The following is a 26,010-nucleotide window of genomic DNA, read 5'->3' on the forward strand; positions in this document are numbered from 1 at the left end:
ACTAGCCAGCTAACCAACCAACTAGCCAACTAACCAACCAACTAGCCAGCTAACCAACCAACTAGCCAGCTAACCAACCAACTAGCCAGCTAACCAACCAACTAGCCAGCTAACCAACCAACTAGCCAGCTAGTTGTCAACCCGTTTTGCCCTCGACACTAGCAACACACGTTACAATTCTCCATATTCTTCTGCGCAAAAAAACAACAACTTAACCACAATTTAAAAAAAACGCCTGTAACTAAATATACACATGTGTATCTAAAACACATGATCGTAACAAACTCAAAAACTACCCCGCTGTGTCATAACATTACATTTATTTGAACGCAGTTACGTCCAAAAGTTAGCTACCTTGCTAACTAGCCAGATGGCTAACTGGGTTCTGATACATTGGACAAATGTTTAAAAAATACTATATATATATATTAAAAAAATCTTACTTTCTGCCTACCTTTTCCAATGCGTTTTGTTTTCCGCTTGTTCATTCGTGTTCATCCATGAATATGAACAACGTGAATATAAAGAGTAATTTTCCTGAAATGATTGGGACATGAACAGTAGCTGTATTAGCCTGACGTCTGTTTTCCAGTTGTATTGCTGTGGGTTTGAAAACAGTCCGTCCGTCTCCAAGGAGGAAAACCCCCCCCCACACGCAGAAAAACATGCCAAACGTCTGTCCCATTGGCGGAGAGCAGTCACGTGGTCCACTTTAGCCCTGGAGGAGGGGGGCGGGGTGGGGGGTGATGTCAAGCAGATTTACCTCATTTTAAAACATTTCACACACAAAAAAAATCGGATAGAAAGGCTTTGGCATCACCATCGTTATTTACTAGCATGCATATTTATAGTGGTATTTAAAATATATATATATTAATAGGTATATATTTTAAATTCTGTTTAGAGACAAGAGAATGGGGAGTATTTTGCTTGTTGAACCTTGTTGGGTGTCATTGGGAGAGAGAGAGAGAGAGACAGAGACAGAGAGAGACAGAGACAGAGAGAGAGACAGAGAAAGAGAGAGCCGGTGACGTCATCTTTTCCGCTCGACTCTGCGGCCGGTGGGAATGTTCTCGAACATGTCGGATGAAGAAGTAACACAAGCAGGTAATCAGACTAGTGCAGTGGAAACGTCCTGTCTTGTTAAATTGTCTCAATACAATTCTTTTTTTAAATTGTAACTGAATGTATAGACTTGTATACTAGTTCCGTAAATGTGTTGCATCATTCCTGCCACTCTAGCTACATTGGATTGTTGTGGCGCAGTGATATTTGCATTAGATGACTATTAAAGCGCATGCGCGGTAGGGGAATATTACATTGCGGAAGAAAACAAGCTTAAAAATCAGAATGGGGGGAGGGGCAGTGGCTTATACACGGCGACGAGCAATCAGCATCCGGGCTTGAATGGAGATGACAGAGGCGGTTGTAACATAGAGGAGTCTTTGTTTAGGGTACGTTTAGATTATCATTGGCATGGTTTGAACATGAGGGCATTGCACCATATCTGTCAAGGCTATCTGCTTAGAGGCAATGCATCGCAAATGTAGGTTTTACAACAGTGTTTGTGTACGTGCATTTGACTTCACACGCAGTACTTCAATTTCGCTCTCAATAAAATAAATCAAGTTGGTTGTATTGCTGTGTGAAATGTAGCAGCTGACAGCTTGATTCTTGATCCTATTCTTTCTCGGGTTATTTTTAAAGGAGATTCACTTTTGTCAAATCTGCCTTGAATGTAATCTCGGCTGTTTCTAATGAACGGTACCTCCATTTTTAAGGTAAACACTGCTGTATGTATGTATGCATCCATTTATTATCAAGAGATAATTAGCAAGTCTTTAACCTCAACTGACACACAGAATCAATCCAACACCAAGAACAATTCAATTGGTATTTAATTTACATGATTATAAATGCTCCACTTTACATCCTAGTGAGAGGTCTCCCTCTCCCCATGTTCTATAGATGTGCGTCCTCCCTATGTAGCGCACTAGACAAGTCTGAGTGTCCTTGACTGGCCCCGGCCAGAGCCCGGACGTGAACCCGATCGAACATCTCTGGAGAGACCTGAAAATAGTTGTGTAGCAGAGCCCTATGGGCCCTGGTTAAAAGTAGTGCACTACATCCTATGGGCCCTGGTTAAAAGTAGTGCACTACATCCTATGGGCCCTGGTTAAAAGTAGTGCACTACATCCTATGGGCCCTGGTCAAAAGTAGTGCACTATATAAGGTGCTGTTCATATATACACAGTAGGTCTATGAATCGGTGCTCATTTTCAACCTAGATTTAACTTTATTGCCAAAGAAAATAGCAAGGATATGTCTTCTAATGATCTCAAATACAAATTGACAGACGCCAAAAGCACAATTAAATGGACATTTTATTTACATTATTATTAAGTTCATACTCTTTGAACACCCTAGTGAAGTTAGGCCTGGGCATCCTGTTGTTCAGGTGTTTTATAAATCAGCTCTAACACCAAAACCAGGTCCAGGAGGAGGCTCAGACAGAGATGTCAGTCCACCTGCTGGCTCACAGGAGAAACGTCCGTTCCTGGAAGATAAATAACGAAGAATTATTACATTTAGGAAATGTCAACAAACACATTTTTTTCTACTTTATATATTAATTTCCAGCAACGACACCCCCCCCCCCCCCCCCTCAAAAAAAACATCAACAAATGTGAAAACAGCAGGTTTATGTTTTGTAGTTAAAAAGAGGAAGATGTTAAAATAATTATACGAGCATTCAGAAAGTATTCAGATCCCTTGACTTCTTCCACATTTTGTTAAGTTACAGCCTTTTTATCAAATGGATTCAATCCTTTCCCCCCTCCAATCTACACACAATACCCCATAGTGACATCACAATACCCCATAGTGACATCACAATACCCCATAGTGACAAAGCAATACCCCATAGTGACAAAGCAAAAACTGTTTTTTTTTTTTTTTAAATGTTTGCAAATGTATTGAATCAAAAAAAATAAATGGAAACATCACATTTACATAAGTAGTCAGAACCCTTTACTTGTTGAAGCACCTTTGGCAGCGATTACAGCCTCAAGTCTTCTTGGGTATGACGCTACAAGCTTGGCACACCTGTATTTGGAGAGTTTCTCCCATTCTTCTCTGCAGATCCTCTCAAGCTCTGTCAGGTGGGATGGGGAGCGTTGCTACACAACTATTTTCAGGTTTCCCCAGAGATGTTCGATCGGGTTCATGTCCGGGTTCATGTCAGGGAGGTGACCAAGAACCTGATGGTCACTCTGACAGAGCTCCAGAGTTCCTCTGAGGAGATGGGAAACCTTCCAGAAGGAGAACGATCTCTGCAGCACCCCACCAATCAGGCCTTTATGGTAGAGTGGCCAGACAGAAGCCACTCCTCAGTAAAAGGCACATGACAGCCCGCTTGGAGTTTGCCAAAAGGCACTTAAAGACTCTCGGACCATGAGAAACAAGATTCTCTGGTTTGATGAAACCAAGATTTAACACTTTGGCCTGAATGACAAACGTTACACCTGGAGGAAACCTGGCACCATCCCTACGGTGAAGCATGGTGGTGGCAGCATCCCTACGGTGAAGCATGGTGGTGGCAGCATCCCTACGGTGAAGCATGGTGGTGGAAGGATCCCTACGGTGAGCATGGTGGTGGAAGCATCATGCTGTGGGGAAGTTTTTCAGCAGCAGGAACTAGTGGACAGGTTAGGATTGAGGGAAAGATGAACGGAGCAAAGTACAGAGAGATTCTTGCTGAAAACCTGCTCCAAGATCCACCTTTCAACAGGACAGTGACCCTAAGCACACAGTCACGATAACGCAGGGGTGGCTTCGGGACAAGTCTCTGAATGTCCTTGAGTGGCACAGCCAGGGCCCGGACATGAACATCTCTGGACAGACGTGAAAATAGCTGTGCAGCTACTCTCCCCATCCAACCTGACAGAGCTTGAGAAGATCTACAGAGAAGAATGGAAGAAACTCCCCAAATACAGGTGTGCCAATCTTGTAGTATCATACCCAAGAAGATGAGGCTGTAATCAATGCCAAAGGTGTTTCAAAAAAATATTGAGTAAAGGGTCTGAATACTTATGTAATTGATCAGTTTTAAAAAAAACATTTATAATAAATGTACTAACATTTTTAAAAACATGTGTTTTGCTTTGTCATTATGGGGTATTGTGTGTGGATTGGGTGGGGGGGGACAATTTAATACATTTTTATAATAAGACTAATGTAACAAAATGTTGGAAAAATTCAAGGGGTCTGAATACTTTCTGTATATGAGTTAGGACCAGTTCAGTACTATGTCCTCGACACAGTTCACCGCTAGACAACGTGCTGTTACATTGTATATGAGTTAGGACCAGTCCAGTACTATGTCCTCGACACAGTTCACCGCTAGACAACGTGCTGTTACATTGTATATGAGTTAGGACCAGTCCGGTACTATGTCCTCGACACAGTTCACCGCTAGACAACGTGCTGTTACATTGTATATGAGTTAGGACCAGTCTGGTACTATGTCCTCGACACAGTTCACCGCTAGACAACGTGCTGTTACATTGTATATGAGTTAGGACCAGTCCAGTACTATGTCTAGCGGTGAACTGTGTCGAGGACAACGTGCTGTTATATTGTATATGAGTTAGGACCAGTCCAGTACTATGTCTAGCGGTGAACTGTGTCGAGGACAACGTGCTGTTATATTGTATATGAGTTAGGACCAGTCCAGTATTATGTCCTCGACACAGTTCACCGCTGAACAACATGCTGTTATATTGTTATGAGTTAGGACCAGTCCGGTACTATGTCCTCGACACAGTTCACCGCTAGACAAGTAACGGTCTGTTACATTGTATGGATAGGCAAAGCACCAGTCCAGTACTACGTCCTCGACACAGTTCACCGCTGAACAACATGCTGTTATATTGTATATGAGTTCGGAGCCTGTGTTTCTCGCAATCATGCCACATGCCTGGATTTTTTAAACATTTAAAAAATATATATATATTTTAAACGTCTTCATCAAACTTCCCAAATTATTTGTCAGATGGTCTAGCACCATCCTCAGTCAATTGCTTACATTTTTAAAATAAAGGATCCAATCTTACTACGGCATACAATTGAGCAAAACACAGGACCGTAAATATGATATGAGGCAATAGACATTCATACCTGGGTCCAGGAGGAGGGACTTGTCCAGCTTTCAGTTCGTCAATGATCTGATCAATGTCTTTAGGACTCAGGTCCTCCTGTAAGCCAGAGGGCAGCAACACATCACAGATCCACATTCAGACAATGAAACCACCCTGATACATCAAACCAGTCTATTTACCCAGTAAAACCATCCTGACACATACAACCAGTCTATTTACCCAGTAAAAACATCCTGATACATCGTAAAACCAGTCTATTTACCCAGTAAAACTATTGACATCGAAAAACCAGTCTATTTACCCAGTAAAACTATTGACATCGTAAAACCAGTCTATTTACTCAGTAAAACTACCCTGATACATCGTAAAAACCAGTCTATTTACCCAGTAAAACTACCCTGACACATAAAACCAGTTCGATAACCTAAAGGAGTGAAATTTGTATTGCTATATTTATTCAATTACAAAAAAAAACAATCAGTTCTGCTTAATTCAGCACGAGGGTTGTGGTTTACAGAGAGTGGTTTTCCAACTAACAGACAGTACTAATGGAGAACTAGAGACCAACTAACAGACTGTACTAATGGAGAACTAGACCAACTAACAGACAGTACTAATGGAGAACTAGAGACCAACTAACAGACGGTACTAATGGAGAACTAGAGACCAACTAACAGACGGTACTAATGGAGAACTAGAGACCAACTAACAGACGGTATTAATGGAGAACTAGACCAACTAACAGACGGTACTAATGGAGAACTAGAGACCAACTAACAGACGGTACTAATGGAGAACTAGAGACCAACTAACAGACGGTACTAATGGAGAACTAGAGACCAACTAAGACGGTACTAATGGAGAACTAGACCAACTAACAGACGGTACTAATGGAGAACTAGACCAACTAACAGACGGTACTAATGGAGTACTAGAGACCAACTAACAGACGGTACTAATGGAGAACTAGAGACCAACTAACAGACGGTACCAATGGAGAACTAGAGACCAACTAACAGACGGTACCAATGGAGAACTAGAGACCAACTAACAGACGGTACCAATGGAGAACTAGAGACCAACTAACAGACGGTACCAATGGAGAACTAGAGACCAACTAACAGACGGTACCAATGGAGAACTAGAGACCAACTAACAGACGGTACCAATGGAGAACTAGAGACCAACTAACAGACGGTACCAATGGAGAACTAGAGACCAACTAACAGACGGTACCAATGGAGAACTAGAGACCAACTAACAGACGGTACCAATGGAGAACTAGAGACCAACTAACAGACGGTACCAATGGAGAACTAGAGACCAACTAACAGACGGTACCAATGGAGAACTAGAGACCAACTAACAGACGGTACCAATGGAGAACTAGAGACCAACTAACAGACGGTACTAATGGAGAACTAGAGACCAACTAACAGACGGTACTAATGGAGAACTAGAGACCAACTAACAGACGGTACTAATGGAGAACTAGAGACCAACTAACAGACTGTACTAATGGAGACTAGAGAAGAGACCAACTACTCTAATATTTTTTAGGTATCATTTTGAGAATATCTCAGTATTATTTTGGTGCTATAGTCCGCTGTACCTGCACCAAAACCCCCAGTTTTTTTCCTTCACAACTTGTTCTCCATAATTTTTTTAAAATCGGGAGCCTGTTTGTTTTCAGTACTTTTATTTCCATGACTGATCAAAACTCGTTTTCTCATGACTCTTGTTCCTCTGCAGCAGACATATGGTAAGCAATATTGTTTGGAACATCGAATCACAATAAATGTAAAAAAAATAAAATCACAATATTGAATCGCAATACATATTGTATCGGCACATAAGTATGGTGAGGTTCCTGGCCATTCCCAGATCCAGTATACTCACGTAGTAGTTGTCGTTGATCTGGACCATGGGAGCGTTAACACAGGCACCAAGACACTCCACCTCTATTAGAGAGAACATCTTGTCTGCAGTCATCCCTCCTACCTTGATGCCTGAGAGAGGAGGAGGAGGAGGAAGATGTTTCGGCTTATAAGACTGATCTGATGGAAGGATTGGTGAACTGATCCCAGATCAGTTTGTGCTCTTGCCAACGACAAGCCAAACATGTTCTGCATGACAATTGTGATCGTAATGTGACAGATGATGGTTGACCCTATTTGAACTGGACTGGTGTAGAGCAGTGAAGAACAGTCTCACAGCACACAGCAGGACAGAAGAACAGCACACAGCTATAGACTATAGCCTATACCCATTCTTCATGATCTTATTTCGGACACACTAACTACACTATATATACAAAAGTATGTGGACACCCCTTCAAATGAGTGGATTTGGCTATTTCAGCCACACCCGTTGCTGACAGGTGTATACAAATCGAGCACACAGCCATGCAATCTCCACAGACAAACATTGGCAGTAGAACGGCCTTACTGAAGAACTCGGTGACTTGCAACGTGGCACCGTCATAGGATGCCACCTAGGATGCCACCTGACTTGCCAACAAGTCAGTTTGTTAAATTTCTGCACTGCTGCACACCGGTCAACTGTAAGGGCTGTTATTGTGAAGTGCAAACGTTGAGAAGCAACAACAGCTCAGTCAGGAAGAGGTAGACCACACAAACTCACAGAACGGGATCGTCAAGTGTTGAAGCGCATAAAATCCGTCTGTCCCCAGTTGCAACACTCACTACCGAGTTCCAAACTGCCTCTGGAAGCAACGTCAGCACAAGAACTGTTCGTCGGGAGCTGAAATGGGTTTCCATGGCCGAGCAGCTGTTGAGATCAGTGTGGAAGAACTTGCACAGAGCCCTGACCTCAACCTCAAACACCTTTGCAATGAATTAGAACGACAACCGTGAGCCAGGTCTAATCGCCCAACATCAGTGCCCGACCTCACTAATGCTCTTGTGGCTGAATGGAAGCAAGTCCCCACAGCAATGTTCCATCATCTAGTGGAAAGCCTTCCCAGAATAGTGGAGGCTGTTATAGCAGCAATGTTCCAACATCTAGTGGAAAGCCTTCCCAGAAGAGTGGAGGCTGTTAATAGCAGCAAAAGTGGGGGACCAACTCCATATTAATACCCTTGAATTTTGGAATCCGGTGTCCACATACTTTTGGTCATGTAGTGCATATTGTGTCTACTAGCAGTTAAAAACAACATATCCTATATTCCCTTCTCTCTCTATTCTATGAATAGGACTTTGGTCTACAGGCCACTTTCATTTTATGCATGGGTTATCCCAATCAAACAATGAATGTAACGGACTTGCATTTCAAAGTTGTTTTGGATAGCTTATAAATGTAAGGTAGCGAGGTGACTGACTATGTCAATAGCCCATAGAAAAATCTAAATGACAAGTTTTCATCAAGTTTAAGCTTATTAAGAAAGAAATTATCCATTCGGCCAGGATAACCCCTCCATGTGAGGTCACAAACCAAATGGCCAATAACCCATCTTCCTACTGGCCTATCACAAACCAAATGGCCAATAACCCATCCTCCTACTGGCCTATCACAAACCAAATGGCCAATAACCCATCCTGCTACTGGCCTATCACAAACCAAATGGCCAATAACCCATCCTCCTACTGGCCTATCACAAACCAAATGGCCAATAACCCATCCTCCTATTGGCCTATCACAAACCAAATGGCCAATAACCCATTCTCCTACTGGCCTATCACAAATCAAATGGCCAATAACCCATTCTCCTACTGGCCTATCACAAATCAAATGGCCAATAACCCATTCTCCTACTGGCCTATCACAAACCAAATGGCCAATAACCCATCCTCCTACTGGCCTATCACAAACCAAATGGCCAATAACCCATCCTCCTACTGGCCTATCACAAACCAAATGGCCAATAACCCTCCTCCTACTGGCCTATCACAAACCAAATGGCCAATAACCCATCCTGCTACTGGCCTATCACAAACCAAATGGCCAATAACCCATCCTCCTACTGGCCTATCACAAACCAAATGGCCAATAAACCCTCCTCCTACTGGCCTATCACAAACCAAATGGCCAATAACCCATCCTGCTACTGGCCTATCACAAACCAAATGGCCAATAACCCATCCTGCTACTGGCCTATCACAAAACCCCTCCTCCATGTGAGGTAAAAATTTTTTTTAAAAATGTCCACACAGACACATGTTCATCTGTCATATAGACAATAATAAAAAAAATAATAAAATCAACATTTGTTTATCCATCTTCACTTTGATCCCCTTTCATGTCTGGGTCCGCCTGTCCATCTCTTACCCAGTTTGTTCTGGAGGGCCTCCAGGATGCTGTCGGAGTCGCAAAGCATGCAGGGAGTTGTAGTGCAGATCTGGATGTGGTACTTGCCCACCGGCTGCCTCAGGAACATGGTGTAGAACGTCGCTACCTCATAGATCCTCATCGGAGGGACCTCAAGCACCTCGGCCACCTGGGAGAAGAGAGGAAAATGTATGTTTAAAATTATTATTTTTTAAATAAATGGAGGCTCATTAAGAAAAAAAGGTGTAGCATTGACTGAAGTATAATCAGTCCAGTAATGGATGATGGAGTCGGTTTCTAAATGGCTCGTCCCTACTGATCACGCCCCTGGTCTGCAAATAGAGATTCTACGTAATTCTGTGGTTCAACAAATCTACATCAGCACATCACTCATTCATTCTGATTATGCCTATTTTAAAAATATGTTGCCACAAAAGCAAACCAGATTAACATACTCTATTCTGAAGCAAACAGATGCCTCAGTCGGCATATTGTTCATGGCTGAGATGGGGATATTGATTGATTGATTGATTGATTTACCTTGTTCATGGCTGAGATGGGGAGCCATCCATGCTGTCTCTGAGCCAGGTCCAACACAGGGATGGTGGCGGCCTGCTTGTGGCCCTCTGGGTACATACTAATGATAGCATCAATCCTCTTAAAACAACAAACGGCTTTCATTAGTGACGCTTATATGATGTGTTTTGTTGATAAGAACAGAACATGTGATTGTTTTATAAAAGCTTCCTTTCATTATTTATTTTTTTAAAGTTAAAAGTTGTGAAATTGATGCGATTTACATTGTAATAAAAACCGGTGTTTTAATAGTTGTTGTTTTAGTCTTGATTTGGAGTCATCATGCCTTTACCTCCCTTATCTCACCTCATTTGCTCACATCAGAGTTACACATGGAGTAAAACAAACATACAGTCAATAATACAGTATAAACAAGTCTATATACACTTGTTTATACTGTATTATTGACTGTATGTTTGTTTTACTCCATGTGTAACTCTGTGTCGTTGTATGTGTCGAACTGCTTTGCTTTATCTTGGCCAGGTCGCAATTGTAAATGAGAACTTGTTCTCAACTTGCCTACCTGGTTAAATAAAGGTGAAATAAAATAAAAAATATTAAACAATTATTTAAATAATAATGTTCTTGACATCATCCACTCACCTTCAGGTTGTCCACAGTGAACTCAAATGGAGTATCTGGGTTGTTGTCAGGTGTGTCTCTGTGCTGCAGTGGAAACAAAACAAGCAGATTAAATCATTCATTCATTATTAATCATTATATTGAAGTCAGTTTTACAGAAATCCTACCAGTATCTGCCAAACTAAAAACAATGTTGCATTAGTTCAAAATGTTCAATTAGTAAAGATACCAACTCATCAGGAAAAGATCACTATGGGGAGAGGAAAGCCCAAGGTGATTGAGATATAGCCTTTTTATCTACACCAATATGAGTGTTGTATCCAACGACATAAGCCGAGTTCACAGGCAGACCAATTCTGATATTTTTTTTTCTCTCACTATTTGGTCTTTTGACCAATTTAGATCATCTCTGAAAACAATTTTGTACAAAATACTGATGTGATTGGTCAAAAACACCAATTAGTGGGGTGGGGGGGGGATCTCTGAATTACACACCTTGTGTAAACGCAGCCATATTGGCACTACAGGAAATGTACCACTGCCCCCTTGTGAACAGTCCTATCCTGATGTTATCTGGTTAAATTGGTCATCGTAAACATGCACAAACTATGGTTGTGGCTCACGTAGGTAAGGCTTTGTTGAATCTCTTCTCTAAAATACAATATAACATGTCTCTATGCCAAGGGACTGTTACCATGTCAACATGTCTCTATGCCAAGGGACTGTTACCATGTCAACATGTCTCTATGCCAAGGGACTGTTACCATGTCAACATGTCTCTATGCCAAGGGACTGTTACCATGTCAACATGTCTCTATGCCAAGGGACTGTTACCATGTCAACATGTCTCTATGCCAAGGGACTGTTACCATGTCAACATGTCTCTATGCCAAGGGACTGTTACCATGCCAACATGTCTCTATGCCAAGGGACTGTTACCATGCCAACATGTCTCTATGCCAAGGGACTGTTACCATGTCAACATGTCTCTATGCCAAGGGACTGTTACCATGTCAACATGTCTCTATGCCAAGGGACTGTTACCATGCCAACATGTCTCTATGCCAAGGGACTGTTACCATGTCAACATGTCTATGCCAAGGGACTGTTACCATGTCAACATGTCTCTATGCCAAGGGACTGTTACCATGCCAACATGTCTCTATGCCAAGGGACTGTTACCATGTCAACATGTCTCTATGCCAAGGGACTGTTACCATGTCAACATGTCTCTATGCCAAGGGACTGTTACCATGTCAACATGTCTCTATGCCAAGGGACTGTTACCATGTCAACATGTCTCTATGCCAAGGGACTGTTACCATGCCAACATGTCTCTATGCCAAGGGACTGTTACCATGTCAACATGTCTCTATGCCAAGGGACTGTTACCATGCCATGTTTCCATCACCTGAGTAGAAGCAACAACCATGTGCTGTTGTTTCAACAGTAACCACTAACACATGACATCTAGTGACAGGGAGAGTTTTTTTTTGTATATACAGTAGAGTATCGCAATATATATATATTTGTGTATATACAGTAGAGTATCGCAATATATATTTGTATATACAGGAGTATCGCAATATATATACCAAAAATACAGATTTCCGATTGTTATGAAAACTTGAAATCGGCCCTAATTAATCGGCCATTACAATTAATCGGTCGACCTCTACTCTGGACGGTTCTGACCCAGAATAGGTGGTCAACTACAAATACCTAGGTGTCTGGTTAGACTGTAAACTCTCCTTCCAGCTTCACATTAAGCATCTCCAATCCAAAATTAAATCTAGAATCGGCTTCCTATTTCACAACAATGTCTCCTTCACTCATGCCGCCAAACATATCCTCGTAAAACTGACCATCCTACCCATCCTCGACGTCGGTGATGTCTATAAAATAGCCTCCAACACTCTACTCAGCAAATTGGATGCAGTCTATCACAGTGCCATCCGTTTCATCACCAAAGCCCCATATACTACCCACCACTGCGACCTGTATGCTCTCGTTGGTTGGCCCTGACTACATATTCGTTGCCAAACCCACTGGCTCTAGGTCATCTAAGTCTTTGCTAGGTAAAGTCCCCCCTTATCTCAGCTCACTGGTCACCATAGCAGCACCCACCCGTAGCACACGCTCCAGCAGGTATATTTCACTGGTCATTCCCAAAGCCAACACTTCCTTTGGCCACCTTTCCTTCCAGTTCTCTGCTGCCAATGACTGGAACGAATTGCAAAAATCACTGATGCTGGAGTCTTATATCTCCCTCTCTAACTTTAAGCATCAGCTGTCAGAGCAGCTTACATATCACTGTACCTGTACACAGCCCATCTGTAAATAGCACACCTAACTACCTCATCCCCATATTGTTACTTATCCTCTTGCTCCTTTGTGTCTCTACTTGCGCATTCATTTTCTGCACATCTATCACTCCAGTGTTAATTTGCTAAATTGTAATTACTTTGCTACTATTTATTGCCTTACCTCCTTACTTCACACGGCACGTTGATTTTTATATTGTGTAACTCTGTTGTTGTTTTTGTCGCACTGCTTTGCTTTATCTTGGCCAGGTCGCAGTTCTCAACTGGCCTACCTGGTTAAATGAAAGTTAAATAAAATCGACACAATCCCGAGGTCCTCCCGGGTGGCGCAGTGGTCTAGGGCAGGTCCGTGGGGCGACGCACAATTGGCTTAGCGTCATCCGGGTTAGGGAGGGTTTGGCCGGTATCTTTGTCTAATCGCGCACCAGCGACTCCTGTGGCGGGCCGGGCGCAGTGCACGCTAACCAAGCACGGTGTTTCCTCCGACACATTGGTGCGGCTGGCTTGGATGCGCGCTGTGTTAAGAAGTAGTGCGGCTTGGTTGGGTTGTGTTTTGGATGGCTTTCGACCTTCGTCTCTCCCGAGCCCGTATGGGAGTTGAAGCGATAAGACAAAATAGTAATTACTAACAATTGGAAACCACGGGATTTTTTTTTATATATTATTATTTTTATTTTTTTTAATATATATTTTTTTTTTAAATCGACAATCCTGTCTCTGAGCTCTTTATGGCTTTGTTTCTGCTCCTACACTGTGCCTTTCCAAATCATGTCCAATCAATTGAATTTACCACAGGTGGAATCCAGCCCAGTTGTAGAAACATATCAAGGATGATCAATGGAAACACGATGCACCTGAGCTCAATTTCAAGTCTCATAGTAAAGGGTCTGAATACTTATGTAAATACAGTATTTCTGTTTTTTATACATTTGTAAAAATGTCTGTTTTTGCTTTGTCATTGTGGGGTATTGTGTGAGGGGGGAAAGTATTTAATCCATTTTAGAATAAGGCTGTAATGTAACAAAATGTGGAATAAGTGAAGGGATCTGGATACTTTACGAATGCACTCTCATATTTACACAAGTACTCACACCCGAGTCAATAATTCGTAGAAGCACCCTTAGCAGCGATTACAGCTATGAGTCTTTCTGGGTAAGTCTCTAAGAGATTTCCACACCTGGATTGTACAACATTTGCCCATTTATTATTTTCAAAATTCTTCAAGCTCTGTCAAATTGGTTGGCTAAAGAACCATTTTTAGGTCTTGCCATAGATTTTGAAGCAGAGTTAGGTCGAAACTGTAACTAGGCCACTCAGGAATATTCTGTGTCTTCTTGGTAAGCAACTGCAGTGTAGATTTGGCCTTGTGTTTTTTGGTTATTGTCCTGCAGAAAGGTGAATTTATCTCCCAGTGTCTGGTGGAAAGCAGACGGAACCAGGTTTTCCTTTGGGATTTTGCTTAGCTCCATGAAAGAAAAAAAAATTATCCTGAAAACCATCCCAGTTCTTACCGATTACAAGCATGCCCATAACATGATGCAGCCACCACTATGCTTGAAAATATACAGAGTGGTACTCTAATGTGTTGTATTGGATTTGACCCAAACATAACATGTATTCAGGACAAGTGGTTTCCTTCCTCTACGGCAACTGAGTTAGGAAGGACGCCTATATCTTTGTAGTGACTGGGTGTATTGATACACCATCCAAAGTGTAATGAATAACTTCACCATGCCCAAAGGGATATTTTATGTCCTCTTTTTATTTTACCAATAGTTGTTGTTCTTTGTGAGGCATTGGAAAACCTCCCTGGTCTTTGTGGTTGTATCTGTGTTTGAAATTCACTGCTTGACTGAGGGACCTTACAGATAATTGTGTGTGTGGGGTACAGAGATGAGGTAGTCATTCAAAAATCATGTTAAACACCATTATTGCAATGCACACAGAGTGAGTCCATGCAACTTATTATGTGACTTATTGCCATAACAAAAGGGTTGAATACTTATTGACTCAAGACATTTCAGTTTTTCATATAATTAATTTGTATTAAAAAATATATATATAATAATATCTAAAAACAATTCCACTTTGACATGATGCGATATTGTGTGTAGTGGGCCAGTGACCAAAACAAATCTAAATCAGTTTTAAATTCAGGCTGTAATATAACAAAATGCTGAAAAAGTCAAGGGTGTGAATACTTTCTGAAGGCCCTATATATATATATATATATATATATGTATATGTGAGGAATGACGACGGGTGCCACTTCCTGTTTCTTTTCCTTCATTTATGGGATGCAACCGAAGTAAACGGAGCTCAATTGCATCTTGTACAACTAATATCCTCTCTAGCCACATTGAACAACATGATCTTGTATTGACACTGCCTTCACACGAACGAATTATCGCAGCAGGTCATAGCATTATTGTTTGTTGTTATTCTTTAAAAATTCTCCTTTTCTATATTGCAACCAAATTTGCATAATGTTGTCATGGAAAATATTCATGTTGTTTCCAACTAGCAATCGACAACTGTGCGGTAAATACGTCTGCATTGGCAAATGACGGGAATGGCAAGGAGTGGAATGTTAACTAAAGAGACTGGTACCCCGACTAGCCTTGTGTGGCCATACTTCTCGTCTTGGTAGGTAAGACGCCTGGGCTTCTGAGGCTAGTCACATTAAGGATATAGTACAGTAAGAAATCAGCGAGGTTACAGATCCTACACAGTGGCACTCACCACAAAGATGCCCCCAGCTCCAGCTCTGGCAGCGGACTGGTGCAGACTCCTGACCTGCCTGGACTGAGAAGATGGAACATTGACAGAAGAAGAGACAGAAGAAGAAGGATGTTAATGTGTGAATAAGGTTTGATTCTATGCAATACCAACCCAAAACGAATTTATTAAAGACTTCAATACCAACAGGACAATTTGGCAGTATGAGGCACCAGTTATAATTATGACCATTGTGATTCAAAACGATTAAGAAGTTGTAAGGTAGCCGTGAAGCAAACTAGCCAGCAAACTATGCAAGGCTCTTTTACGCTAGCTAACTCAGTTAGCCAGTCAGGAAGCTTTAGCTAGCGAACTGACAAGGACAAAATATATTTTCACAATCGTTCAATCAACATTATTGTTCATATTAATATTTGACTAAATCATGAGTCTAAATGAAAGTGTAACATTGGCTGGTGTAACTAGCTACTAGTTAGCTAGCCATTCCGCTAGCTAGGCCGCTTGCCCTTGTCAAGTGTCATGCAACATATTTCATTCAATTCTCATAAAACGTAATGATTGATCATAAGACTGATAATGTTAGTATAACACGAGTACATTGTTATAACCATACCGTTTGCGATACAACAGATCGAATTGCAGAAGTTAAAAACATCTTGACAGCGTAGTTTTGTCCCGTTGATACAACACTTATTGGACGACAGCAAAGGGCTGACATCGATTTTACGGTCCTCTCGATTGAGAGGGTCTGGCTTACGCAACGTGTTTACTTCTGAAGTGAAACTAATCGACCACAGATCAAACATGATCAGAAATGTGACGCTTATTAAAATGTTTGTTTTTCTCTGTCCAAATGTATCTCCATTTATGTGAACGATCACATAAGATGATTAGGCTGATTTAACGGTCAGTATTTGCATGGACGTGTGTATCTTTCTGTATACTCCATTGTTCAGCAATATGAGCGTCTTTTTTATTTATTTAAATGGTGACATTGACAGTTGTGGAACGTTAAAACAAGAGTTTCCATTGGACAAATGAAGTTAGGCCCCTCCCCGTTTCGCTCCGTAGATTTTCATTCTGACCCGAAGTCGCCCTAGAAAAAGACGCAATTGTCTCTACAAGCCAGAATGTTGAATACAATGATATGTACAGGGTGTACATGCTGTAGGTCCTTCTGATGACTGGAGGTGGAGATAAGGTATCCACATTAGTGTTGTTTGCCTACCTTTTTCCACTCTCAGGTAGGTTCTGTTGATTGTATTTTCAATCTCTTGATGTGATGCACAATATGTAAACAATACCCGAATGTAACCAAAGCACGTTTCCTCGCAATCAGCAGGACTTGTTTGCCTTTCGGTCTGTGGTTAGATTAGTCTCAGCCATATTGTGCAAGTGTTTGTCACATGCGAATTGCATCAGTATTGAAAATAAAAAAACGGAAATAAAAACCGATGAACAGACCAGCATACTGAAGGTCGGATTGATAGCATTTCCCTGTGGATATTTTGTATCAGATTACCTCCGATATAGGGATAAAATCATCAGGACAACAGGTCAAGTAAGTTGAAGTTAAGTTTGTTCAACATTCTGACTGATAATGGGACTGTTTGGGAATGCTGAGCCTACATGTTAGAGAGGAGTGTGTAAGTATTTCACTCTCATCCAGAACTCAGATTGGAAGGCGTGGGCTTACTTGAGAAATCTTGTTGTAATAAATATATAGCACAAATTCTTCATTCACAAAACCAATTTACACCGAGAGGAACATTTTTCTGGAACATGCTTATTCCTGACATTGTCTGGAAAAATGTATGGTTGAGGCCTTACAAATATTGTATACCAAACAAAGTTAAGGAAGTGCACTTTAAAATGTTTACATAAGATACATCCATGTAATTCTATGTCATCCAAATTTGTGGCTGTTGATATCTGCGCTTTCTCTGAAAAAAAAAAAAAAGTAGGTGAGAATCTCTCACTTACTCTTTGAATGTAAATGTGTGTCAGAATTTTGGGAAAACCTTGCAAACCTATTTACCAAAATGAACATTACCCATGTTTCTGACATGAAGGATATAACATGTTACTATTGCAGTGATAACAAGACCATTGAAATTATTGTGATTTTTATTTTATTTCTTGTTGCCAAATACTTTATAAAAACAAACAAAAATTCAAAATTCTATACCAAAATTCTATACCAAAATTCCAAATTCTATACCAAAATTCTATACCAAAATTCCAAATTCTATACCAAAATTCCAAATTCTATACCAAAATTCCAAATTCTATACCAAAATTCCAAATTCTATACCAAAATTCTATTCCAAAATTACACCGTTTTCTGATTTGAATTGAACTAACTTATAATAACATTTAATGAATAACAAGAATAACATCATTATAATAAGATTTTTTTCAGAGTGAATATACTAAGACTGTTTATCTTCTTTTATTACTTTCATATATGTTTTTTTTTTGGGGGGGGGGATGTTTGTGTTTTCTTGTTAATACCTGCGTTCTGTTTTGTATGATGTAACAATGTAAATTGTTGTTCGGTGTTTTTAATTTTTTAAATATATATATAAAAATTAAAAATGATTTCACTCTCAGATTCTAAGAGGCTAGAAAGTGTGGGGTGTGTCATGTATGCTAGAATGGAGGTGTAAAAATGACAGCTGCATACGCATATTAGCGATTACATATAGCATACCTTGCAGTACAATCTTCTCTCAAAACAGTTATACAATGTGCTCTGCAATAAGATAACCAGAGTTTGATTTCTAAACCAGATGAGTTTCTAAACCAGATGAGTTCTCCAATAGCAGCTGCTCAATACCATGGTGGTCATGGATAACAAAAGCGAGAAACGGTAATTAATTAGTAAAATAAATCATCACAGCAAAGGAATGTAGTTTGGAAGAGGGAGAATGACGCTGGGAGAAGGGACGTGGAGCTGGATCAACAACGTGAGATGAGGACTACACAAGGTGGAGCTGGATCAACAACGTGAGATGAGGACTAGAAGTCGGGGCCAGCAAGGTGGAGCAGGATCAACAACGTGAGATGAGGACTACACAAGGTGGAGCTGGATAAACAACGTGAGATGAGGACTAGAAGTCGGGGCCAGCAAGGTGGAGCAGGATCAACAACGTGAGATGAGGAATAGAAGTCGGGGCCAGCAAGGTGGAGCTGGATCAACAACGTGAGATGAGGAATAGAAGTCGGGGCCAGCAAGGTGGAGCAGGATCAACAACGTGAGATGAGGAATAGAAGTCGGGGCCAGCAAGGTGGAGCAGGATCAACAACGTGAGATGAGGAATAGAAGTCGGGGCCAGCAAGGTGCAGCAGGATCAACAACGTGAGATGAGGAATAGAAGTCGGGGCCAGCAAGGTGGAGCAGGATCAACAACGTGAGATGAGGAATAGAAGTCGGGGCCAGCAAGGTGGAGCAGGATCAACAACGTGAGATGAGGAATAGAAGTCGGGGCCAGCAAGGTGGAGCAGGATCAACAACGTGAGATGAGGAATAGAAGTCGGGGCCAGCAAGGTGGAGCAGGATCAACAACGTGAGATGAGGAATAGAAGTCGGGGCCAGCAAGGTGGAGCAGGATCAACAACGTGAGATGAGGACTAGAAGTCGGGGCCAGCAAGGTGGAGCAGGATCAACAACGTGAGATGAGGACTAGAAGTCGGGGCCAGCAAGGTGGAGCAGGATCAACAACGTGAGATGAGGACTAGAAGTCGGGGCCAGCAAGGTGGAGCTGGATCAACAACGTGAGATGAGGACTACACAAGGTGGAGCTGGATCAACAACGTGAGATGAGGACTAGAAGTCGGGGCCAGCAAGGTGGAGCAGGATCAACAACGTGAGATGAGGACTAGAAGTCGGGGCCAGCAAGGTGGAGCTGGATCAACAATGTGAGATGAGGACTACACAAGGTGGAGCAGGATCAACAATGTGAGATGAGGACTACACAAGGTGGAGCAGGATCAACAACGTGAGATGAGGACTAGAAGTCAGGGCCAGCAAGGTGGAGCAGGATCAACAACGTGAGATGAGGACTAGAAGTCGGGGCCAGCAAGGTGGAGCAGGATCAACAACGTGAGATGAGGACTAGAAGTCGGGGCCAGCAAGGTGGAGCAGGATCAACAACGTGAGATGAGGACTACACAAGGTGGAGCTGGATCAACAACGTGAGATGAGGACTAGAAGTCGGGGCCAGCAAGGTGGAGCAGGATCAACAACGTGAGATGAGGACTACACAAGGTGGAGCTGGATCAACAACGTGAGATGAGGAATAGAAGTCGGGGCCAGCAAGGTGGAGCTGGATCAACAACGTGAGATGAGGACTAGAAGTCGGGGCCAGCAAGGTGGAGCAGGATCAACAACGTGAGATGAGGACTAGAAGTCGGGGCCAGCAAGGTGGAGCAGGATCAACAATGTGAGATGAGGACTACACAAGGTGGAGCAGGATCAACAACGTGAGATGAGGACTAGAAGTCGGGGCCAGCAAGGTGGAGCAGGATCAACAATGTGAGATGAGGACTACACAAGGTGGAGCAGGATCAACAACGTGAGATGAGGACTAGAAGTCGGGGCCAGCAAGGTGGAGCTGGATCAACAACGTGAGATGAGGACTAGAAGTCGGGGCCAGCAAGGTGGAGCAGGATCAACAACGTGAGATGAGGAATAGAAGTCGGGGCCAGCAAGGTGGAGCTGGATCAACAACGTGAGATGAGGAATAGAAGTCGGGGCCAGCAAGGTGGAGCAGGATCAACAACGTGAGATGAGGACTAGAAGTCGGGGCCAGCAAGGTGGAGCAGGATCAACAACGTGAGATGAGGACTAGAAGTCGGGGCCAGCAAGGTGGAGCAGGATCAACAACGTGAGATGAGGAATAGAAGTCGGGGCCAGCAAGGTGGAGCTGGATCAACAACGTGAGATGAGGAATAGAAGTCGGGGCCAGCAAGGTGGAGCAGGATCAACAACGTGAAATGAGGAATAGAAGTCGGGGCCAGCAAGGTGGAGCTGGATCAACAACGTCAGATGAGGACTAGAAGTCGGGGCCAGCAAGGTGGAGCAGGATCAACAACGTGAGATGAGGACTAGAAGTCGGGGCCAGCAAGGTGGAGCAGGATCAACAACGTGAGATGAGGACTAGAAGTCGGGGCCAGCAAGGTGGAGCAGGATCAACAATGTGAGATGAGGACTAGAAGTCGGGGCCAGCAAGGTGGAGCTGGATCAACAACGTGAGATGAGGACTAGAAGTCGGGGCCAGCAAGGTGGAGCAGGATCAACAACGTGAGATGAGGACTACACAAGGTGGAGCAGGATCAACAACGTGAGATGAGGACTACACAAGGTGGAGCTGGATCAACAACGTGAGATGAGGACTAGAAGTCGGGGCCAGCAAGGTGGAGCAGGATCAACAACGTGAGATGAGGACTAGAAGTCGGGGCCAGCAAGGTGGAGTAATCCAGAAACGTCAGTAGCGGTGGATAAATCACTGGGGAAGTCAAGTCAAGGGAAAAAGCCATATTACAACCTACGTGTTGTGATAATTGCGTTGTTTGCTCTATAACCTGTTAGTTGATATACCTTGACACCGTGATGTACAAGCCTAAAGACAGAGACAATAAGAAGACACTGGCAGAATAAATTCAACCACGCTTTTGTTTCATCACAGAACTGGAGAACAAGTCCACGAAGCATATTGGATGTAAGAAACAGTTACGTGATCGACAGCAGGGTCAAGCAAGTTAACGTTTACAATATTTTCGGACCACTAAATGACTAAACGATTTAGAACCACAGAGCGTTACAGGAAGTCACAAAGAAAACAGGAGCTGCCTCCACTATTCCAGCACCTTTTCACCTCTGCTTAGTCTAATACAGTGACAACTAAAAGATACCCCCCCAAAAAAATCTTTAGTCCAATCAAAGTAAGCTAAATATGATGTGGCTGTCCATGGATCTGATTTCTCTCTCTCTCTGTGTGTGTGTGTGTGTGTGTGTGTGTCCGTGCAAGTAGAAAAGCATGTTGACCCGCCCTACTTGTAGAGAAACACCAATGCCCTCCTCCTCTCTTTCATGTTGACTCACCCTACTTGTAGAGAAACACCAATGCCCTCCTCCTCTCTTTCATGTTGACTCGCCCTACTTGTAGAGAAACACCAATGCCCTCCTCCTCTCTTTCATGTTGACTCGCCCTACTTGTAGAGAAACACCAATGCCCTCCTCCTCTCTTTCATGTTGACTCGCCCTACTTGTAGAGAAACACCAATGCCCTCCTCCTCTCTTTCATGTTGACTCGCCCTACTTGTAGAGAAACACCAATGCCCTCCTCCTCTCTTTCATGTTGACTCGCCCTACTTGTAGAGAAACACCAATGCCCTCCTCCTCTCTTTCATGTTGACCCGCCCGACTTGTAGAGAAACACCAATGCCCTCCTCCTCTCTTTCATGTTGACTCGCCCTACTTGTAGAGAAACACCAATGCCCTCCTCCTCTCTTTCATGTTGACTCGCCCTACTTGTAGAGAAACACCAATGCCCTCCTCCTCTCTTTCATGTTGACTCACCCTACTTGTAGAGAAACACCAATGCCCTCCTCCTCTCTTTCATGTTGACTCACCCTACTTGTAGAGAAACACCAATGCCCTCCTCCTCTCTTTCATGTTGACTCGCCCTACTTGTAGAGAAACACCAATGCCCTCCTCCTCTCTTTCATGTGAACACAACGGTCTATCACTCTGTCTAAAAGTACACACTATGTTGTCGTAGGCCACCTGGCTGAAATTCTTGTTCGCTAGTTATTTTAGCCTTCTACATATTGAACTTCCATCCTCTCAAACCAGGGGAACAATGTATGAATTAATGGTTGGATCAGAAATGCTGTTCTAATCATTGGTCAGCACGGAGAATTAAGTAAAACCACAAGTCCAAATCCCCATCTCCATCCATGGCTAATATAGGTAAGGGCCCATTTTAGCTAGCTAGTTAGCCACCCGAGGACAACAACGCAGCGAGATGCAACAATTCAAGTTGTTTCCGTCAATGACGTATGCTTTCAAAATAATTTGATAGGAGTGAAGCCAAATCCAAACTGGCTTCCGTTGACACTTTTTTTGTTGTTGGTGCGCCAGGACCAATCACAATTGAACTCAATGCTGATTGGTTATTGTTTTACATTCTTTTTTTTTTTTTATCAAGGAGGCCAAATGCTCGCTGGCTTCCCTTGCATTCAGTGCTTCGACGGCAACAATGTCATACTCTTTTGGACCAGACAGCATCAGATAGCTGGCCTACAGAGACAGAGGGGCACTGTTTGGCTCGGATGCTTTCTCTGGTGAGATGCGTTCGGCCTCCTGTGAATTGAAGGAATGTTATGAAACGCAGAGACGAAAGATAAATGTAAAAAAAGTTGAGGAAGCCTGGCTTCACTTGGCATCCATGACTACACGCCACTGATGAACTTCGAAGTTGAACAATTGCAAAGGAAGTAGAAACTGTTTATGAGGGAGCAAAGTTGGGAGAAGAGAAACGTTGGGAAAAAGACAGATCTGAGGTGGGGGGGGGGGGGGGAGTTGGCTGCAGTTGAATCCGTGAAGGTAACCTAGGTAACCTGTAGTGGACTTGTGATATTTGTTTGTGTTTCTTCTGACCAGTGGGAGCGGGCTCTCCTTGTCACGCAACTTTCTTGGTTTGCGGTTAGGAATAGGGCACAATTTGAAAGGAGTGATTTCTGGGATAGTGTGCAGGTGGAGCAATTGAAGTTGAAGACTCCTTGTGTTTTTGTGATGCCCACCGTTTGGTGCGAGGCAAACCCGGTGGTGAAACAGACGAGTCACTGTCAGTCGTTTTGAGTCAGTGTTTACCAACAAGGTCATGTTGGGATATAGCAGGTATCCTGTTTGAGCTTTTGTGCCGAATCCACTGCGGTGTTTCAGGTGCCACGTTTATGGTCCTGATGCAGCAGTTTGTTGGACGGAGATTCCAAGATGTGGGAAGAGTGCAGGAGGACATGGGATAGAGGATTGGGTAGTTTCTGTGGATACAGTTGTGTGTGTCAACTGCAGAAGTGCCCATGTTGCTGGGGGTTGGGGAGGAGCTCCTCCATCGACAGAGATTGATCATCTCGAGAACTAAAACAAATATCTTGCCACGACCCACCATCTAATATCTTCATCGAATTTTTATATCAATAATTGTATTTTTTATTTTATACCAATAATTGTATTTTTTATATCAATAATTTAACATTTTTACGTCAATAATTAGAATTTTGATATAAACAATTTATCAAAATGAAAATGTATTTTTTTATATCCAACTGCATTTTTTAGATACATTTTTTGAATGATGACTTTCATGCAAGATGATCTTTTCTATTGCAAGTCTACACACCCCTTGTCTTCAAATTTTGCTGCCTTAAAATTACATCTAAAAAGGGATTACATTTATTCGTTTTTTTTATAGATCTACACAATTTACTCCTCTTTCTTCAAAGTGAAAGAAAAATTTGACAGGTTTTCCAAATTAATAAAAAGAAACAAGAAATGTAAATGTATTTATTGCGTATGTCTTCACCCCTCGGAGTTAATACCTAATGGAAGCATCTTTCGGCAGCCATTACAGATGTGAATCATTTTGAATAAGATTCTACTAACCTTGCACGATTCTTAGGGCAACATATCAATTTTTTTTTGTCAAAATTACTCAAGCTCAGTCAATTGCTTGTCACTGATGCTTGTCACTGATTTTCAAGCAAATTTAAGTCAGGAATGAGACGACGAGACCATTCAGGAAGACTCAACACCTCTTGGAAAGCTATTCTGGTGTGTCTTTGGCATTATAATAAGTGTAATTGTTCAGCTGAAAAATACTCTATCGTTGGGTTAGGTTTTCAGAAGACTGCGTACATCGGTAGGAAAAAAATCCAATTGAATAATTTTTTACATTTAATTTTAAGGCAACAAAATGTGAAGACTGTGTTTCAATGCTCTCTCCTCCCAAATTATAGTTTTTAATATCAATACATATGTTTTATATATAAAAAATATATATATAATTATTGATATCGAAAATGTAAATGATTATAAAAATATTGACATAAAAAATTGTGAATATGCAGAACCAGTCAAAAGTTTGGACACACCTACTCATTCCAGGGTTTTTCTTTATTTGTACTATTTTCTACATTGTAGAATAATAGTGAAGACATCAACACTATGAAATAACACATATGGAATCATGTAGTAACCAACAAAGTGTTACACACATCAAAAATAGTCCAAATAAAATACAGATTCAGGTTCTTCCCTGTTTGCTGAACCTGTCGGATAGAAACTGACATTTTCCTTGTTTGCAGTAATGACAACACACACCCCTGGGGCCTATTCATTATGGAAACCATTTTAAGAAACCAAACGGAAGCAAACAGAGCAAAACGAGAGTTTTTATTGGACAAATTCAGGTTGGTCCCTCCCCGTTTCTTTCCGTTTGCTTCCGATTTTAAGAAACGTTTTGCAACAGAATCGACACAATGAACACGCCCCTGGCCCAGCGTTTTCGATTATCTGTCCCGAAGGACTTTCCACCGAATGAAAAGTGATTGCATGCATGACTCAGCGTGAGCCAGATGCCCCGTTCAAAGCCCAGAGAGAAATCGTCTCCAAAACAAAAGTGGCATAGTGTTAATTAAGGAGGAGGTTGTTGTTTCAGGAATACAGAATAGTCTGTCTCTGTCTGTGTGTGTGTCTGTCTGTCTGTCTGTCTGTCTGTCTGTCTGTCTGTCTGTGTGTCTGGTATAGTGTTTAGCTTAATTAAGGGGGAGGTTGTTGCTTCAGGAATACAGAATACACTGTACTGTCTGACTCTGTCTGTACTGTCTCTCTGAATGTACTGTCTCTCTGAATGTCTGTCTGGCTGTACTGTCTCTCTGAATGTCTGTACTGTCTGTACTGTCTGTCTCTCTGAATGTCTGTACTGTTTGTCTGTGCTGTCTGGCTGTACGGTCTGTCTGTACTGTCTCTCTGAATGACTGTCTGGCTGGCTGTACTGTCTCTCTGAATGTCTGTCTGTCTCTGTCTGTCTGGCTGTCTGGCTGGCTGGCTGTCTGTACTGTCTCTCCGAATGTCTGTCTGTCTGGCTGGCTGTACTGTCTCTCTGAATGTCTGTCTGGCTGGCTGGCTGGCTGGCTGTACTGTGTCTGTCTGTTCTGGTCGGTCTGTCTGTCTGTCTGTCTCAGCCTAGCATTCATGGTTCTGAATAGAGGAAGTACACCTACAACCGGAAGTTAGGAGAATTAACGTGGCAGGTTAGGAGAATTAGGTTAAGGTT

The 26,010-nt window shown here is 42.3% G+C and overlaps 3 protein-coding genes across 8 annotated transcripts in view; 1 reads left to right on the top strand and 2 right to left on the bottom strand.

The window, feature by feature from the left end:
* The window catches only part of LOC110531046 (ankyrin repeat domain-containing protein 12), a 56,862-nt gene extending 56,228 nt beyond the window's left edge, over positions 1–634 (bottom strand). For 2 of the 3 annotated variants that reach the window (XM_036986658.1, XM_036986656.1), the window contains exon 1: positions 455–634. The gene's annotated coding sequence lies outside the window, so the exon portion shown is untranslated. Of the gene's footprint in view, positions 1–443 lie in introns of all 3 variants that reach the window. The other variant, XM_036986657.1, reaches the window with a different exon arrangement.
* Positions 635–2,366: 1,732 nt separating this feature from the next.
* Positions 2,367–16,617, bottom strand: LOC110530857 (NADH dehydrogenase [ubiquinone] flavoprotein 2, mitochondrial). Of its 2 annotated transcripts, XM_021614143.2 has the most exons (8): positions 16,281–16,613; positions 15,671–15,733; positions 10,626–10,688; positions 9,987–10,103; positions 9,447–9,615; positions 7,059–7,168; positions 5,179–5,255; positions 2,367–2,557 (listed from the first exon to the last, which is right to left on the bottom strand). In XM_021614143.2, the coding sequence occupies exons 1-8, from the start codon at positions 16,383–16,385 to the stop codon at positions 2,464–2,466; spliced, it is 798 nt and encodes a 265-aa protein (XP_021469818.1). In that variant the 5' UTR covers positions 16,386–16,613; the 3' UTR covers positions 2,367–2,463. The 2 variants fall into 2 exon arrangements, with proteins under 2 accessions (XP_021469818.1, XP_021469819.1); XM_021614144.2 differs by lacking the exon at positions 9,987–10,103 and having other exon boundaries at positions 16,281–16,617.
* Positions 16,618–16,733: 116 nt separating this feature from the next.
* acss2l (acyl-CoA synthetase short chain family member 2 like) overlaps positions 16,734–26,010 on the top strand; it is a 42,484-nt gene continuing 33,207 nt past the window's right edge. The window contains exon 1 of one of the 3 annotated variants that reach the window (XM_036986662.1): positions 16,734–16,868. The gene's annotated coding sequence lies outside the window, so the exon portion shown is untranslated. Of the gene's footprint in view, positions 16,912–16,969; positions 17,229–26,010 lie in introns of those variants that run through there. The other 2 variants (XM_036986659.1, XM_036986661.1) reach the window with 2 other exon arrangements.

Source organism: Oncorhynchus mykiss, chromosome 8 (genome assembly GCF_013265735.2).
Source record: "Oncorhynchus mykiss isolate Arlee chromosome 8, USDA_OmykA_1.1, whole genome shotgun sequence".
In the NCBI taxonomy this organism is placed as follows: Eukaryota; Metazoa; Chordata; class Actinopteri; order Salmoniformes; family Salmonidae; genus Oncorhynchus; species Oncorhynchus mykiss.

Excerpts from the sequence above, each read along its gene's own strand:
- LOC110530857 (XM_021614143.2), bottom strand. The coding sequence starts at position 16,385 with ATGTCAGCCCTTTGCTGTCGTCCAATAAGTGTTGTATCAACGGGACAA. Across the intron at positions 10,104-10,625 it reads TCACTGTGGACAACCTGAAG|AGGATTGATGCTATCATTAG; the intron begins GTGAGTGGATGA and ends TGTTGTTTTAAG. Across the intron at positions 5,256-7,058 it reads AGATCAACGACAACTACTAC|GAGGACCTGAGTCCTAAAGA; the intron begins GTGAGTATACTG and ends TCTGGCTTACAG.